Below are 16,358 nucleotides of genomic sequence, written 5' to 3'. Positions count from 1 at the left end.
TCCCTATGTAGCTCCCCATTGGCTCCTGCCTACTCCTTTCCCTCTTCTTCTGAGGCCCCATGTTCCCCCCAGTCCTCTGCCCCACCCCGAGTCCCTGGTCTCTCCCACTGCTCACCTGCCATCCAGTCCACTGCAATACCCTCCACACGGCCAATGCCATTGGTTACCACATCCTCGCGCCATGTCTGGTCCCGCTTGGCCCGACTGATGGTGCTCAGGCCCATGTCCACCCAGTAAATGGTGTCATTTTCTGGAAGTAGAGGAGCCAACAGGAGATGCTCAACAAGGCAGGGGCAAGGAAGGGGATCAAAGTCACATAGTGGGTCAGGGTAGAGGTGGGTAAGTGCTGTAGGCACCTGGTGCTTGGAAGGTGAGGCAGTGGGCAGTGGGGAAGCTCTGGTAAGTTCTCTTCAAGCCAGCGCAGGCAGCCTGTCACTGGGCCTCAGAGTGCACGCCCCCCCCCCCAAAGATCCCGGCCATGTCCCACTCCCCCCGCTACCAAATGGCTCACCAGCATGGAAGTCGATGCCAACAGCCAACGAGGTCCCTGACACTGGGACCAGAGCATCTGACTTGTCATTAGGATCCAGGGGAATTCCCCGGATTCCCTCGTGCACAGAGTACAGGAGAAAGGAACCCACACCTGAAACACAAGGACACTTCATGCATGGGCCTTGCTGACATCCTTGAGGCTTGGCTCCTGTCACTCTTAACTTGTTATCTGCATCCCCTTCTGATATTGCCCACAAGCCATGTTCTCTACCCACCATATATACACACTCTGGCATGAGGCCAGGAGCCTGGAGCTGGGTGGGAAAGAGTCACCAGGCCAGTAAGTCTGGAGAACAGGGCTCTGCAGGACCTCTAGCTACCACTAGAGGGCAGAAGAGACCCAGCTTTCTCTCCCTGAGCTCTGCCCTCCTCCACCAACCAAACCTACTACCCCTCAAAGGGCCTTAGGGAGAGTCTGGGAGGACTGAAACAGAGAATCAGGACTTCAAATTTGTGCTCTACTGACCTTAGTTTCCTCTTCATCCCGACTTTGCTCTATGCCTAACCCTTTCCCAACTGAAACTCAAACCTTCCTAGCACCTAGCTAGTCTCATTCCCTATACCCATTTCTCAGGAGGCACCACTATCCAGGCATCACCAAATCATCTCTTGTCTTTATTCTGTTGACACAGTGTAGCCCCAAATGAATCCCTAAGTGGGCCCTGGTTGCTCAGGCTCCATGAAAAAAAAAAAAAAAAGAATGAATGGTTGGTCAAGTGAGTTTGGAAAACCTCAGACGCTGGAGAGCTTTCTTGAAAAATTCTCAGCACATAAGCATATTCAAGGCTCTGAGAAGTTGTGCAGTAAAAATACACTGTCCAACTTGGTTCAACCCAGCATTTGTTTCTGTAACATCTCACCACATCAAAGAAGGAGGTTCCTGGGAGTACACTTTGGGAAATGCTGTCCTGGGGCAAGCTTGTAAATCAGTTAGCAAGTTCTTGTGAAATGTCTCTCAGTCTCTCTCACCCCTTCCCTTCAATCCAGCTGCTCCGCCCAGACCAGGCCCCAACTCCACATGGGGATTACTCCTAATAGCCTCCTAACTGGTCTAACTGCCTCGGTTTCTCCCTCCCCCATTCTGCGGGCTCTCTGCCACCTGGTTAATCTTTCCCAAACATCACTTTCCAGGCTTTACTGGCAGAGAACACATAGGAGACTCGCCCTCCCTCACAGCCTTATCACCAGGACTTCCCACACCCTACCTGCCACTCAGCTCAGGGCCCCTGCACACACCCACTTATTCCTCCCGAACTTTGGTTACTTGGCTTTAGCTATACCTCTTGCCTTGTGCATAGCCCTATCTGCTTTTCTTTTTCTCTGTGTGTGTGTGTGGGGGGGGGTGTGGGTGTATGTGTGTGTGTGTGTTGGGGATTGAACCCAGGGCCTTGTGCAATGCTAAGCACATGCTTTACCACTGAACTGCATCCTTTTCTTTGAGCCACATACTCCAATCCTATCTGTCCTATAAATCCAGCTCAAAGCACACCTTTCTTGCTGGAATCTTCTCAAAAACCTAATGCAGGCACTGGATAGTCATAGCCACTTTATGGTCCAGCTTCCCTGTCATGTTGATCCCATCTTCTGGCTCAGGCTACAGAGCATAGGGACAGGAAGTCCTGTCCCTGTGATTTCCCCACAGCACCCAGCACATGCTTAGTTTTACTAAGTATCTAGCCCAGAAAGCCCTTGATAATACATAATGATTACAGTCTTGGCACCAAGGTAAGAAGAGGAAGTCGTAACCACTGTAGGATTGGAGGAGTCAGGGCTGGGGGCCTGGGCCCAGGCAAGGAAGACAGGTTGAGTACTGACCCTCGCAAGCCTGCTGGCCACTCCGGAGGCTGTAGCCGGCTGTGCACATGCAGGAGCGGGTTGTCTCTGATGTGGGCAGGCAGAGCTGGGAGCAGTCACCATTGTTGACACTGCAGGGGTTGCTGCCCTCGTGGTCTGGGGAAAGGAGGCAGGAGGAGGAGAGAAGGGTTAGATGGCCCTCCCAGGATCAGCTGCTCAGGGACAGGATGGTCACCACCTTTACCCTGGACCTGGTGGGGTCACCACCCAACTCAACTCTCAGGTCTTCTCACCTCCCAGGCCTGGACCTTGGGCACCTTTGTGGGAATGAAGAAAAGGAAACCCTGTGGGTGGTGAGTGGAGCTTAACCCACTTTCATCCCTACTCATCCCCTTTGCCCCACTGTTTTGGCAGGCTGCTCTTGGTGGCAGCTTGAAGCCTCTCTCTGGCTCCCAACCCCCTTGCCTGTGAAGCCTGGATACCAGGGCTCTTGTTCCCTCTGCTCACCCAGCTGGATGCTCTCGTCATAGACCTTCATGTGCATCACCAGCGTGGTGCTGTTCCGCAAGACCACAGACCCTGAGCCATCAGCCTTGTTGCATGTGCCCATCTTCTCTGACACCTGATCTGCCCACCACAGCTTGTCCCCTGAGGTGGCAGGAGGGAATGAGATCCTTAGGGAGGCCCCACACGTAGCTCTCCTGAAGGGCTTGATGTCCTGAAGTCATCAGACCTATCCCATAGGGTGACCCCCAGACCGGCACCCTGTTCCCAACAGATCTGGCCTGGCCAGCCCTGCTCCCATCCATCCCTACTCCCTCCCGGGCCCTCACCCATGATGGCCAGGGCAGTGGCCTTGCCCAGCTGGCTCCGCATGGTCTCAATGATCTCTAAACCACTCCCATCCAAGTTGCAGCGGTTGATGGTGTGGTTCCCCGAGCTGATCCAATACAGCTTGCTTTCAGGGAAGTCGATAGCCAGGCCTGAAAGAGGAAGGTGTCACTGCCAGGGAGCCTGGCACCAGGGTGGACCCAGGGCTGGGAACGGAGTATGTGTAAAGGGCATGTGGTTCTGGTGGGGAGGTTGGTGAGGACAGGCACTAAGCTGGGGACTGTTGGGGTAAGGGGCAACTGAGAGACCCTGTGAGCATCTTTGGATGGAGGATTAGAGAAGGGCTATAGAGAAAGGGAGAGCCAGCTCGTACCCACAGGGCCCCTCTGGCCACTGAAGAGCAGGGTTCGATTGCTGCCATCCATGTTGGCCATGCTGATGTTGTCGCCATCGGTCCAATAGAGCTTCCTGGAGGAGGATGTTGAGAGGGGAGGGTCACAGTCTTTTCTTTCCTGGCCCCACTCCCAAGCTCCCCAGGCCTGGGCCCTGAACTGACCCGCGCAGGGGGTGGACGACCAGGCCATGGGGCTGCTCCAGGCCCTGCACCACTGCGTTCTTGAAGGAGCCATCCAGTCGGGCCACGTTGATCTGCTTCTTGTTGGTATCGTAGCTCGTCCAGAACAGGTTTCGAGATACCCAGTCCACAGCTAGCCCATGGGCATTTGGCAAGTCTGGAGGAACAAGCAGAGGGTTGGTGGTTGGGTATTTGCAGGGCATAGGTCAAGAGGGGAGCTGGAGTGGTTTCTGGAGAACAGGAGCCAGGAAATGTCAGTTTAGAGCACTGAGAGGAAACAATCTGAAAAAGGAATATCAGGATCAAGAAGACCAGTGAGCAGGGGTAGGGGACCAGTGTCAGCAGCCAGGCTAGGGGGGCCACACCCACTAGTGGAGGGGTCAGGGCCAGGACAGAACCTGCAGAAACGACTGTCTCCACGCCTGTGCCATTGATGAAGGCCCGCTTGATGGCTTGTGTTCTCACATCAGACCAGTAAACACGCTGCTCACGGGCGTCGTAATCTAGCACTGTGACGTTGTCAATGTCAGGCACCGTGAAGGAGATGATGTAGTTGTAGTAGGGGGCGTCCAGGTCTACACCCCGGATTTCCATCTGACGTGCGTACAGCAGAAACTTCTTAAACTCTGTGGGTGTGAGGCCAGTCACTGAGGGTGGTCCCCTGCCTCTAGGCTGCCCATCCACCCGATTAGGGTCTGTTCCTCTTGAGGTTCCCTCCGCCCTTGCCTTTGGGGAAGCAGCCCTGCCAGAGGTAGACTCCCGACAGGATTACAGCTTCTTCTCTCAGTGCGTATCACCTGGGCCCCTCCTTCTGAGACCCCTCTTGGCAGGGACTTAACCTTTGCTTAAACCAGGAGTCCTAGGTGCCTTAGACCACCCCTTCAGCCTCAGTTTACTCCTGGTCCTGAGGGAGGGGCTTCCCTACCATAGCAGGTGGTGTTGTCCTTGTGGAGCTTCATGAGGTGGGGACAGGCACAGGAGACAGTCCGGTTGTAGTTGATGAGGCACAGATGGGAGCAGGGGCCCCGGCCCCCATTGGCCTCACATGGATTGGGAGCTGGGGGAAGGGAAGGAAGAAAAGCAGCAAGAATATTTAGTGATTTTTTTTGGTCCTTACATGGCCTTTCTCAGCCGGACCAGGCCCTCCTTGCCCACTGTCACTCCCTGTTTCAGCATCTGCTGCTGCTAGACCTTCATCTGTTGCTAAAAAACTGGCTCACCCCTGCTGTCCTGACAGACCCCTCCCATCTCATGCCTGAGAGGCCCCAGGCCCCTTACCCATGGGCTGCCGGGAGGGGTGATACACTTGCAGGTCGAAGGGCTGGGTGTTGGTCCTTTGTACCACAGTGACATTGTGGCCGGTCCACTTGTTAGCCTTGGCCAGCGTGTTGGTTCGCCAGTCGGTCCAGTACACCTCCCCCCCATACAGCGTCACTGCAAATGGGTGTGATAGGAACTCGTGTCCCCGAAGCACCTCCATGTGACCGGAGCCGTCGTAACGGGCTGAGTATATGGCATCTGACCTGAGAGTGTGGTCGGGCAGAATGAGGATGCTGGCTGAGATCACAGCCTTCAGAGCAGCCTGCTCAGGGGCACCCCCCCTCCTGTGCCAGGCCCACTGCCCTCCCAAATAAGCACATGAGGGCATTGGAACCATGATGTGGGAATCTGGCAGGTCTAGGTTCCTACTCTCCCATTCCCTAAGGGAATTTTCTGGCTCCCTTCTCCCCAGGCCAGCGGTTAGCACACAGGGCTTTGTACAAGTGAAGAAAAGGTGCCCTTTCTGGGCAGACTAACTGGGAAGGCTCCCTTGCTCTGGGTAGACATAACCCCAGCAGAAAGCACAGATTGTGAGAGGAGAGTCAGGCTTAGATGACTTTGGCGACAGCCCTGCTTCTGACCTCTCCAACCTGCCTCCTCTGCTCAGCTGTCTCTCACCATAGTCCTCTTCCTACAGTGCTGGGTCCTCTGCCACCTGCTTCTGGTTCTAGACCCCCTGGATCTTTTCATTAACCTCATCCCTGCAGGTCCTGATGCTCCTGACTTGGCCTCCCAAGGGCACTGACCTGGCATCGATCCACAGGATGCGCTTCTCCAAGTAGTCCACAGTGAGCCCATTGGGCCAGCCCCCAGAACCAGTTTCTCGGTGAACAGTGCGGCGCCCTGCTCCACTCATGGAGGCTGCCTCGATGCGGGGCAGGCTGGCATCCCAGTCTGTCCAAAACAGGATCCTGGGAATGGGGAGGGGGTTAGGAGGTCCAAAATTGGGTGCCAGTGGTAGGACCACAGGTAAAAGGTAGAAGGGGGGCCAATTGCACTAAGAAGACAGGTGTCTTTGGCTAGGCTGAATGGGACTTCAGGGGGCCCATGGGCCAGAATGGGGCTGGGCAGTGTCCTCACCCATCCCGAGGATCCAGTGCAATTGCCCTTGGGTGTTCAATGTCACCAGCCAGCAGAGTAGTCCGGAGGGTTCCATCTAGCTTGGCCACTTCAATTTGGTCCAGATTACTTTCCACCCAGTAAATGTTGCCTGCAATCCAGTCTACGGCCAGGCCCTCGGGTGTGGCCAGGCCATACTGTATCACCACCTCGAAGCTGGTCAGGGCTGGAGAAGAGGGTTGTGGTGAGTTAGAGTCTCCTGGGTTGGGTGGGGTGAACACGTGAATCCTAGAACTCCTCAATGATTCACTCTCAACCATGATACCTCTGCTAATCCCTCTGATTAGCCCAGATCCAACAGTGGACTTCCTGACACCCCCATTCTCCTCACCCAGGCAGGAAGTCAAGCAGAGAGGAGAAGCCTGGTGGTGGGGGAGCCACCTTCTGCATGCAACTGTCTAAAGGGCCAATGTAGAGGAGGCTGTCAGAGCAGAGGGTGGAGGTTTTGGGGGACAGACCTGGACTCAATATGAAGACAGTGTTTTCTAGAAGTCAACCCACAGAATGTCCTAAAGATTTTTTAATGCTAATACATACGTTTATACCTCATTACTTAGAAGCTATTGCACTGTATGAAAATTATCATAACTTCCTTAGCCATTCCCCTGTTGATTGATATCTGAGATGGTTCCAAGTTTTCTTTATTATGGACAACAGATTCCTTTAGTAAAATGTGCCTTTTCTGAATCTTTGCTCAGATGTCACTTTCTAGGGGATCCTCCTTAACCACACAATTTAAAACAGCCTGTCCTGATCACTGCTGTCTTGCCATAGACTGGAAGTACAGCAGGTGCTCAATACAGAGCCTGCAATGGTTCAGGCTGCCATGGGACAGAGGCTCAGGTACTCCACCCCTAACTGGCTTTTTCCTCTCAAGTTTACAATTCCAGGACTTGGGAAGCCAAGCTCCCGGCCACTCCAAAGAAAGGCTGATCATTTTGTTAATTATCAGGCTGGCAGCTCTGCTGAAGATAATTATGGGGCATCAGGCACTGAGACCCACAGCAAAATCTAACCCAATTAACAGGAATATGGGGGACGGGGAGCTAAGGCCTCTGCCTGGGGCCATCTGGATCTGGGTCTGTGGCCCCAAGTGTCCAATCTGTATGCAACCCTGGAGTCAGCTGGAGGCATGGCCAGGGAGTCACCTCCATTGTCCAGCAGTTTCCCACGGTAGATCTTGTCCTCCACCACGTCAGTCCAGTAGAGTGCGCTCTGACTGAGGTGGAAGTCCAGGGCGATGGTGTTGCGCAGGCCAGGCACCAGGACACTGTAGTCCCCTTTGTGAAGGTCAATGCGTCGGATCTCATGGCGGTTGGAGAAAATGATGAATGGCTTGAAGGGGTCTAGGGTGGGAGGGATGTGATGGGGTCAATGAGGGGCTTGCTGCTTCCTGTTTCACCCTGTCCAGGTGCAAGCAGGGTCTCTGTTGGCTCTGGCACTAGGGCCCAGATGAAACACTCAGCCTTTGGCATTTGGTGGCCACCCAAACCCAGTTTACTGCAGATCAGTGGCCTGCCTCAGCCTGCCTGGCCTGCTCGGCCACCCTCCGCTGCTGTGTCTTACCCAGGCTTCGGCAACTCTCGCCGTCAGGCTCCAGGACCCAGCCCTCATAGCAGGAGCACTTCACACTGAACTTGTTCTGGTCACACTTTTGGCTGCATTTGAGGTGCTTGGCACAGTAGCTCTGAATCTGGCAGGTATGATTGTCAGGCCCCAGCTCCATGCCCAGAGGGCATGAACACACAATGCCTTCGCCAGGTGCCACGGAGCAGTTGTGGCTGCAGCCACCGTTATTCAGAGAGCACTGGTCTGGGTTGGGAGGGAAGGCAGGGGACAGGCCCAGGGTCAGAACTGGAAGGAGGTAGGACTACAGTCCTGCTGGGCCCCAAGCCCTATGTAGGGGCCCAGGGCCAATCCCTGGCACCCCTCCCACAGCCCCCTTCTTCTCCATTCCTGCTAAGCCTCTGCCCCAACACTTGCCAGGCTCCCTCAGAGCCAGGGTTGGGACCCAGCACCCAACAGCTGGGACCACCTTTTCGCTTCTCCCCACTTCTCCCTCTGTAGTCTCTATTTCCTTGTCCCTTCTCAGGCTTGCAGTTGGGAGCCCAACTTCATGCCTCCTTCCTGGTGGGGGGTCTTTGGGTCCAGTCCCCTTCCTCCTGGCTTTCCTGGTGAGGTGATTTGGGTGGGTGTGGCCGGGAATATTCTGCCCTGGGTCCTCTGACACACCCTGTAACCACCAGCCCTGACTGGTGTGTCAGCAGTTTCTCTGTCAGTCCCAGCCAGCCTTATCTCCTACTCTTCTTTCAAGGAGCGGGGTCCCTGCCTGGTTCGGAGGACAGATAAGGCTGTTCTGCTCCTTACCCCAAGTCACGCGGTGCAGACTTCCTAACCCACCACCACTCCTCCAAGCTCATGTCTTTGGAACTTGAATGTCCACCCTCCTCCCCCACCTTCTTAATCACTCTGAAGCTCCGCTGAATGTCCTTGGGAATCTAGTTAAATCTCCACCTCCCACAGGCCTGAGCCTCCCTGTCCTTTGGTATGACTGTGGGTGAGGGATTTGCACCTGTGGGCAGGTTACTGAACCTCTCTGTGTCTGCCTCCATTTTCCCATCAGTGAAATGGATATGTAATGGTCCCTGCCTCCCAGGGCTGCTCCATGGAGTAAATGCTGTTAACGTTGTGGGATACTTGGCACCGTGAGCCCTACATCTACACAGGCCATTGGTGGCTGCTCTGGGTGCTGCTGGCTCCTAGCCCCAAACTCCTCCCCACTCCCCTGACCCTGGGTCTCACCGCAGAGCTCGCCCTCATCCGAGCCATCTCCACAGTCGTCGTTCCCATCGCACAGCTTGTCAGGAGGCAGGCAGACTGAGGTATTGTTGGCACAGGGGTGCGAGGGTGGCCTGCAGGCCAAGGACTCACAGTTCTCCTCATCTGAGTTATCTTCACAGTCACTATCACCATCACACACCCACGCTTTGCTGATGCACCGAGCTGAGGAATGGGTGCAGTATGAGCAGCCAGGACAGTGGAGTGGGACCCCTTGGTGCCTTTCTTCCCAGTCCTAGTGGGCTTCTCTAATAGGGTCATCACTGCAGTATCTGGGGGCCCACTAGGAACCTTTTTCTGTCAAATTCACATGGCCATCCAAGAAGGCAGGAAGTGCTGAAGCTCAACCCTGGTCAGGGTTTTGTTCCCGGGGGGTCCTTGTGCAGGCCCTGGCCCCTTCATGCTTCCTCCAGTGTGTGATGCCTTTTGTGTCACAATGTCCCCACTCCCACCCCACACAGTAGGGCTGTCCCCCTGCCACTGCTCTATTCTCCAGATGCTCTCCTCCTGCCCATGTCACCCCTGGGCAGGTTCCCTCCAACTCTCTTCACCTGAGTCTTTGCAGCCAAACTTGACATTTGGGTCACAGACATGGGTCACTCCCTCACAGCTCTTCTCATCACTGGAATCCATGCAGTCAGTGTCCCCATCACAGCGCCACCTCAGGGGGATGCATAGTCCATCCAGCCGGCACTGGAACTCATCCGTGTGGCAGCCACCAGGGGGTCTTGTGGCTGCAGGGGGACAGGGGAGGTTGTCAGGAGGGGGAGGAGCTCCCGGTCAGCTTCCCCTTGCCCCTCCCACTATGCCCAGCCTGGAGCTCGGAGTTGAGGCAGCCTGGAGAGTCCATGCTGATGCCCCTGGAAGCACTAACTTGGTACCAGAGGCAGATGTTACACCTTCAAGGACACAGCGACCACCCTGTCTGATGTCCCCATTTTACACAAGTGATGGCAACTGGATAGGCGATTTGCCAGGTCAGAGTTCCAATGCTTCCCACCTTAGCCTGTTTCTCTCATTCAGCCTACAAACATCTCCTGAGTGCTGGCTGTGTACCAGGCACAGTCCAAGGTACAGGCTGTGACCGAGACAAAAAGTCCTTGCCCCAGTGGAGCTCAGGTTCCAGTGGGGAGGGAGACAATGAGGACGGCACACAGATCTAGGTAATGACACATACTGTGGAGACAAAGCCAGGGAGGGCTCCAGCAGGGTGGGATGATAGTTTAGATAAGGTGAGGGGAGGCCTCTGGGCAGGAGGCACTTGAAGTGAGAATGAGTTGCATGGACACCTGGACACACTCCAGGCAAAGGGGACCGCTGGTGCCTCCCTGAGACAGGACTACCCCACATACTCAGAAAATGCCCAGGAGGCGGACTGGAGACCCATGGCAGGAGCACAGGTCAGAGGTAGGGGAAGGGGCCCTGCAGGCCATGGACAGGGCTTTGTCATTTATTCCAGCTGTGTAGGGAACCAATGCACAGGCCAGCACTGAGGCAGGACTAGCTGTTCCATCAGGATGGCTCTGGCTGCTGGGCCGGGACCTGATTGGGGGCCAAGAGTGCAGCAGACATACCACCCTCATAAGAAGCACATATGGCTGGGTGCTGGGCTGAGCCTCGTACTCGGACCACTGTGGCCCCGCACCTCCACCTTCCCCGCCACGGACAGGCTGATGCTCTCATCTCAGTAGCAGCCTCTGAGCTCACTTCCCTTCCTCAGGCCCCTGAATCTCTTTTTAATCTAATCACCTTCCAGGTTTGCCTTCCTAAAATGCCTCCCACATCACGTCATCTTCCACAGGTCCCCAGTGCCACCCGACAAGACTCTGCCTGACTCTCCCCTGCTGTTGTAATCTGCCCACTTTGGGGACAGCCTCAGGAGCCTTCTCTGCAGCCTGACTGGTCTGCCTGACCCCACCATCACCCTATGGAAGTGCTCAGGTTCCCCTCAGTCTTTAACTACTGGCTTCTCCAGTGCACTCCCCTCCCCCATTAGAAGTCCTGCCCTCTTGTCCATTTACCCTGAGCTGAATCCCTCACCAAATCCTTTCAAATGGTCCCAGGCCATCCCAGGTCAGAACCAGAGTTAACCATCACTACCAGTCGGGACGCCCCTGATGCCATGTGCCAGGCCTCACCAGTCGCGTCTCATTTCACGCAGAGGAAGCCTAGTTTATAGTCCAGGTTCGTCTGGCCATTGGGAAGGGCCAGGGAGTTCTTTCCCTATACCACACAGCCTCCAGGGGCCCCTTTTTAGAAACTCAAGGCACTAACACCTGTCCCCATCATTGAGACCTTTTCAGAGGTGGCCCTGGGGACTCGGTTACTGTTTCCCAAGCCTCCTGTGACCTTCCTGGCCCTCCCTCTCAGGCTGGGCTCACAGCAGGTGCTCAGTGCTGCTCAGTACTCCTACTTGTGTGGGAACATGGCTTAACTCCCTAAGGCAGAGTTTGTAGGCTGGCAGGCTATGGGCCAGATGAGGCCTGCAGAAAGGTTTTAGCCTGTGGTGTTTTTAAAAACTTTTCAAATCAACCACCAATGGTTATGGCCTGAATTTAGCCCATCATACCTATGAGTGGTGCCTTATTTGGAAACAGTATTTTTGCCAATGATCAATTTAAAATGAGGTCATTAGGGTGGGGCTTAATTAATGACCGGTATCCTTATATAAAGAGAAAACTGGACCCAGAGGCAGACACACAGGGAAGACACCATGTAAAGAGAAGCGGGTAAGGCATCTACATGTCAAGGAATGCCAAAAGTCACCAGAAAACCAGTGGAAGCAAGGAGACAGGCCTGGACCAGGTGCTCCCTTCTAGCCCCAGAAGGAGCAGCCCTGTTGACCGTCTGATCTCGGACCCCTAACCATCTGAACTGTGAGACAATGTATTTCTGTTGTCACTCAGTTTGTGGTCTTTGTGACAGATGCCCTAGGAAACTAATATACCAGTGTTAAAAATCTGGGTGGATTTCACACAAAAATCATCATTTCTGATTTTCTTGAAGCCAGGGCAACTCTGGTCTGCATTCTTCCATGGCAACAATCAGCCAGAACTAAGAGACCAACTTACCTAAAGAGGGCCTGTGCAGCTCCAGGAAACAGCCCCTGCACTCCCAGGAGCACTGGAGGCCTGGGCATCTGAGCCTCACTGAGCCAACCCCTCTCCCCTCTGGTTCCCTTGTGCTCACTCATCCCTACCTACTAGCACCCTTTTTTTCAATTTATTATTTACCAAACACAGCTTTGTGCTGAGTGCTCTTTACACAATCTCACTAAAGCCCCATATCAGCTCTGTGATGTCAGTGCTATTATTACCCCCCTTTGCAGAGGAAATTCAGAGGCCCACGGAGATTAAGTAGCTTGCCCAAGGCCACTCAGATAATAAGTTGCAGAATTGAAGCTCAAACCCAAGGCCACCCAACTTCGAAGCCCGTGATCTTAGCAGTGTATGGCAATAATTTGTTGGCAATCTCCCTCTCCCACAGGACTGGAACTTCCTGAAGGACAGAGAGAGCCAGGTCTCAGCTATCTTGGGTTTCCAGACACTGGCCAACCCACAGTGAGGTGGGCAGATGGATGGATGGGCCAAGGGACTGATGCAGTAGGCATGATTTCACCCCACCCTGCAGGTCCCCAGGTGCCCACCCTGGTTGGTGCAGTTGGCGTGCGTCTCATCGCTGTAGTCCCCGCAGTCATTGTCCCCGTCACAGGTCCAGTGCTCAGGGATGCAGCGGCCGCTGTTACACTTGAACTGGGTACTAGAGCAGGAGTGGCTGCAGCCAGCCTCATCACTGTTGTCCCCACAGTCATTGTCTGGGGGGAGAAGGGGAGAGGCAAGAAGGAGGTCAGCAGAGCAGCCTTCTCTGTGACCCCAGCTTGGCCCCCTCCACCTCCTCATTCCCACCCACAGATACCCCCCAACCTCCCACTGAGAAAATAACAAACAGAAAAGACACAGAAACTGCATAGACTGCAGCATGCACCATGGCCCGTGGGGTGGGGGAAGGGTGGGCTCCAGGAGGGCCCCTTCCTCAGTCTCAGAAAGGCTGGGGTGGGAAAGGAGATATTGCTTTCCCCTTTCAGTGGGGTGTGGGAACAGGGTCTGCTTGCTTTGGAGGGACGGGCAGGGGTTTCTGTGATTTGGGAGGCAGAGGTAGGCAGAATGTAGGTAGGGCCTCTCTGCTGGGCTGAAGAGGGTTTCATGAGGCCCCAGTCTGAACGTGGGCACCCCAGGCACCATGACTAGGTGCTAGCTCTCAGGGGCCCGCCTGCAGCTGGGAAGGTCAGGGTGTTCTGGAGAAGGTGTCTGAGCCTGGATGAATGAACACCCTGTCTTCTGGGCCCTGGGCTAGAGGCTGCTGAAATTCCCCCACATCCATAGGACACATGGGAAGGCTGGGGTTTGGCTGTCCCTCTTGGGTCGTGTTCCTGTTCCTTTTCCAGTTAATTTGCTTCCCCAACTCTCTCCTCCCCCACATCCTGGCCTTCTCTCACCATCTCTCTGTCATCTCTCCTTTGAGTGGTCCCCTCTGTCCTTTCCACTTCCTCCTCATCCACTGTTTTCTTTCTGGTTTTTTTTCCCCCTTTTCTCCTCTCTGCTGCTTTTCCTTCATATCTGACTACAGCTCTGGGGCAGGGGCCTGGGGATCCTGGGGAGCAGTTGGGGCTCTGGGGTGATGGTGCATGTGCTTCTATGCACTGACCGGCAGGCTCAGGACAGGTCTTTTCGTCAGAGCCGTCCCCACAATCCTTCTCTGAAACACAGAAACCGCCAGGGCAACCATTGGCATGCGAGACCCAGCAAGGAGGAGGGCAACATGGCGCCGACCCACCCATCTGCACATGCGAGCCAGGGCTGGAGCCGCTGGGGCAGCACATCACAACATGACACCACACCAGACACGACAGATCCCAAGATGACACACACACAACAGTCACCTGTGCACACATTTACACATGTGGAGGCCCCTGCAACTTGGGGCTGACATCACCTGGTCCATGGCTGACTGCCAAGTGGGCTCCCGGCCTGGAGCCCAGAGCCTAGGGTCTGTACCAAGGGCCCCAGAAAATGGGGGGTTATAGGAAAAAGGGAGTCAGGCTCTCATTGCTCTGTCCTTCTTGCTCATCTCACCCTGGCCCCTGAGCCCTGTCAGAGGGTGGGCAGCTCAGGCCCTGCTAGGGGCAGAAACGGTGCTAATAGACGATGGGTAGGGCCTCCCTTCTGTCAGCCTTGGTTTCCTATGGCATTTCTGGCTCCTTTTTGCTTTCAGCCAACCCAGCAGGACTTCTGTGTACTGGAGGGAGCCCCAGCTCTTGATTCTAAAGCTTCTTTCCTCCCTAACTAGGATCTGGATGTGGCTTCTAACTTTCCTAGGAATGGGGGTGGGTGACTGGAGGCAAGCTCTTACCATTGTCACATCGCCAGTTGATGTTGATACATCTGCCATTGTTACAGGTAAACTGCGTCAGAGGAAAACAGGTAGGATATGCTGTCAGGGAGAAAGGATAGCCGAGTAAGGCCCTCAAGATCACACAACATTCATGCACCAAACAGGGGGCCCTCCCATAACCAGCAGCCTGTAGGCCACTTGGATGGGGAAGGAAGGCCAGGTGCTCAGCAGGAAACTGCTCCCTCATTCTTAGCAGGCACCGTTACAGGCCCTGGGCTAAGTGCTTTGTGTGATTGAGCACCCTGAGCCCCCACATCAGTGCTGTGATGTCAGTGCTGTTATTGGCCCCATTTTACAAATGAAACCCACGGAGGCCATGGAGATGAAGTAACTTGCTCAAGGCCACCAAAGTACTAAGGTGCAGGATCTCTCCAGGCCCCCACCCCAGGGCATGGGTTCATGGGCTTCTTCTGCCCACCACCAGGCCCAGCCTGGCCTTTCTACTGTCCCTCTCACCACAAGAGGCTGATTCATCAGAGCGGTCCCCACAGTCATCATCCAGATCGCAGGTCCAGGAGATGGGGATGCAGCGTCCACTGGCACAGGAGAACTGGTTGGGTGGGCAGGTACGAGCTGGGGGACGGGGAGAGGTAGGAGTGCTTATAGCCCTGACCTTCTCTTAGTCCTTTTCTTCCCTGATTATTTGCCTTTACTCTCTGCCTTTGGAGACCCTTATTCCCCAGGGCTCAAAACCCTTCCTCTTGGAGAAGTTCGAAACCATCTATATGGTCTCTTGTCTCGTCTCTCAAGAGGCCTCTTGTGTCCTTCACAAAGAGGATCGCCCTGCCTTGCTGCTTTTCTCCAATCTGGGGCTCCCCCGCCCCCCAGTTTCCTGACAGAAGAGCCCTGCCAGCCTTTCAGGGAAGGGGCAGACTTGCCTTCTCCCAAGCTCCATCCCCTCTGCCCTCGAGGTCCTGAGCTTTTTCATTTCTCCCCGAGGCTTCTCTGTCTTCCCAGGCTTGGCTGCCCACCTGCCCTACCCCCATTCCACACCTGAACAAGTGGCATTGGACTCGTCCTCACTGTTTCCACAGTCGTTGTCCCCGTCACAGAGCCAGCGGTTGGGGATGCATCGGTTGTTCTCACACTTGAATCGGTCTGAAGGGCAGGTGTGCTGATCTGGGGAGGGGACAGGTGTGGGGGTGAGAGGGTGTGACCCCAGTTCTCTATCTGACCAGTCAGGGACAGGTGCTACCAGAGCCTTCTGCCTGCTATCCAACAGGTGGGGGGTTCAGGGGGTGGGGACACTCACGGCAGAGAGCCGGGGCCTCGTCACTGTTGTCCAGGCAGTCATTGTCTCCATCACATTTCCAGCGCTCCTGGACACAGCGGCTGTTGGCACAGGCGAACTCGCCTGGCTGGCACTGGGGTGGGGGCACGTAGGATGGGTTCGCTGTGGGCACCACAGGAATGTGAGGGGGAAGGTCAGACCCAGGTTAAGCCCCCTGTATGTTTTTTGTTTTACTATGTTTTATTAAATAATAATAATAATAATAATAATAACTATTATTATTATTATTATTATCATCATCATCATCATCAGTGGTGCTGGAGATCAAACCCAGGGCATGCCAGGCAACCACTCCACCCCTGAGCCACATTCCCAGCCCCTTACTATGTTTTAATAATATACAGAGTAATTATCCCTAGTACTTGAATCTTCATGAACAAATTATCTGGATGGAAGCTACAATTGTTTCTCAAGAAACACTGTTGATGTTTACTTAGTAATTTTTGTACTTTGACATAGCCCAAGCATAAAACAGCTTCCAAGAGAGTCCCATACTTTTCTCACTACCAAGCAGCCCTCTCTGCCCCTGCTCTTTGCCCTTTCCCCTTGGAAGTCATCTCGGGGATTCCCAGGACCCTGCCCTGGTCT

The 16,358-nt window shown here is 54.7% G+C and overlaps 1 protein-coding gene across 2 annotated transcripts in view; it reads right to left on the bottom strand.

The window, feature by feature from the left end:
* Positions 1-16,358, bottom strand: part of LRP1 (LDL receptor related protein 1) — an 80,770-nt gene that overhangs the window by 28,767 nt on the left and 35,645 nt on the right. The window contains exons 16-37 of one of the 2 annotated variants that reach the window (XM_081309660.1): positions 15,732-15,872; positions 15,473-15,598; positions 14,936-15,052; positions 14,438-14,518; positions 13,733-13,783; positions 12,675-12,842; positions 9,580-9,762; positions 8,993-9,193; positions 7,757-8,002; positions 7,339-7,536; positions 6,152-6,356; positions 5,818-5,982; positions 5,030-5,274; positions 4,677-4,808; positions 4,150-4,377; positions 3,734-3,908; positions 3,551-3,645; positions 3,180-3,329; positions 2,854-2,994; positions 2,368-2,502; positions 512-643; positions 116-250 (exon numbers count right to left, since the gene is read on the bottom strand). In XM_081309660.1, the coding sequence (XP_081165786.1) occupies positions 116-250; positions 512-643; positions 2,368-2,502; positions 2,854-2,994; positions 3,180-3,329; positions 3,551-3,645; positions 3,734-3,908; positions 4,150-4,377; positions 4,677-4,808; positions 5,030-5,274; positions 5,818-5,982; positions 6,152-6,356; positions 7,339-7,536; positions 7,757-8,002; positions 8,993-9,193; positions 9,580-9,762; positions 12,675-12,842; positions 13,733-13,783; positions 14,438-14,518; positions 14,936-15,052; positions 15,473-15,598; positions 15,732-15,872 (3,450 nt within the window). The remainder of the gene's footprint in view (positions 1-115; positions 251-511; positions 644-2,367; positions 2,503-2,853; positions 2,995-3,179; positions 3,330-3,550; positions 3,646-3,733; positions 3,909-4,149; positions 4,378-4,676; positions 4,809-5,029; positions 5,275-5,817; positions 5,983-6,151; positions 6,357-7,338; positions 7,537-7,756; positions 8,003-8,992; positions 9,194-9,579; positions 9,763-12,674; positions 12,843-13,732; positions 13,784-14,437; positions 14,519-14,935; positions 15,053-15,472; positions 15,599-15,731; positions 15,873-16,358) is intronic. The other variant, XM_081309661.1, reaches the window with a different exon arrangement.

Source organism: Spermophilus citellus (assembly GCF_964194105.1).
Source record: "Spermophilus citellus genome assembly, chromosome: 10".
In the NCBI taxonomy this organism is placed as follows: Eukaryota; Metazoa; Chordata; class Mammalia; order Rodentia; family Sciuridae; genus Spermophilus; species Spermophilus citellus.
Note: the sequence above shows the minus strand (reverse complement) of the source record. Positions and strands in the feature narration are given on the sequence as shown.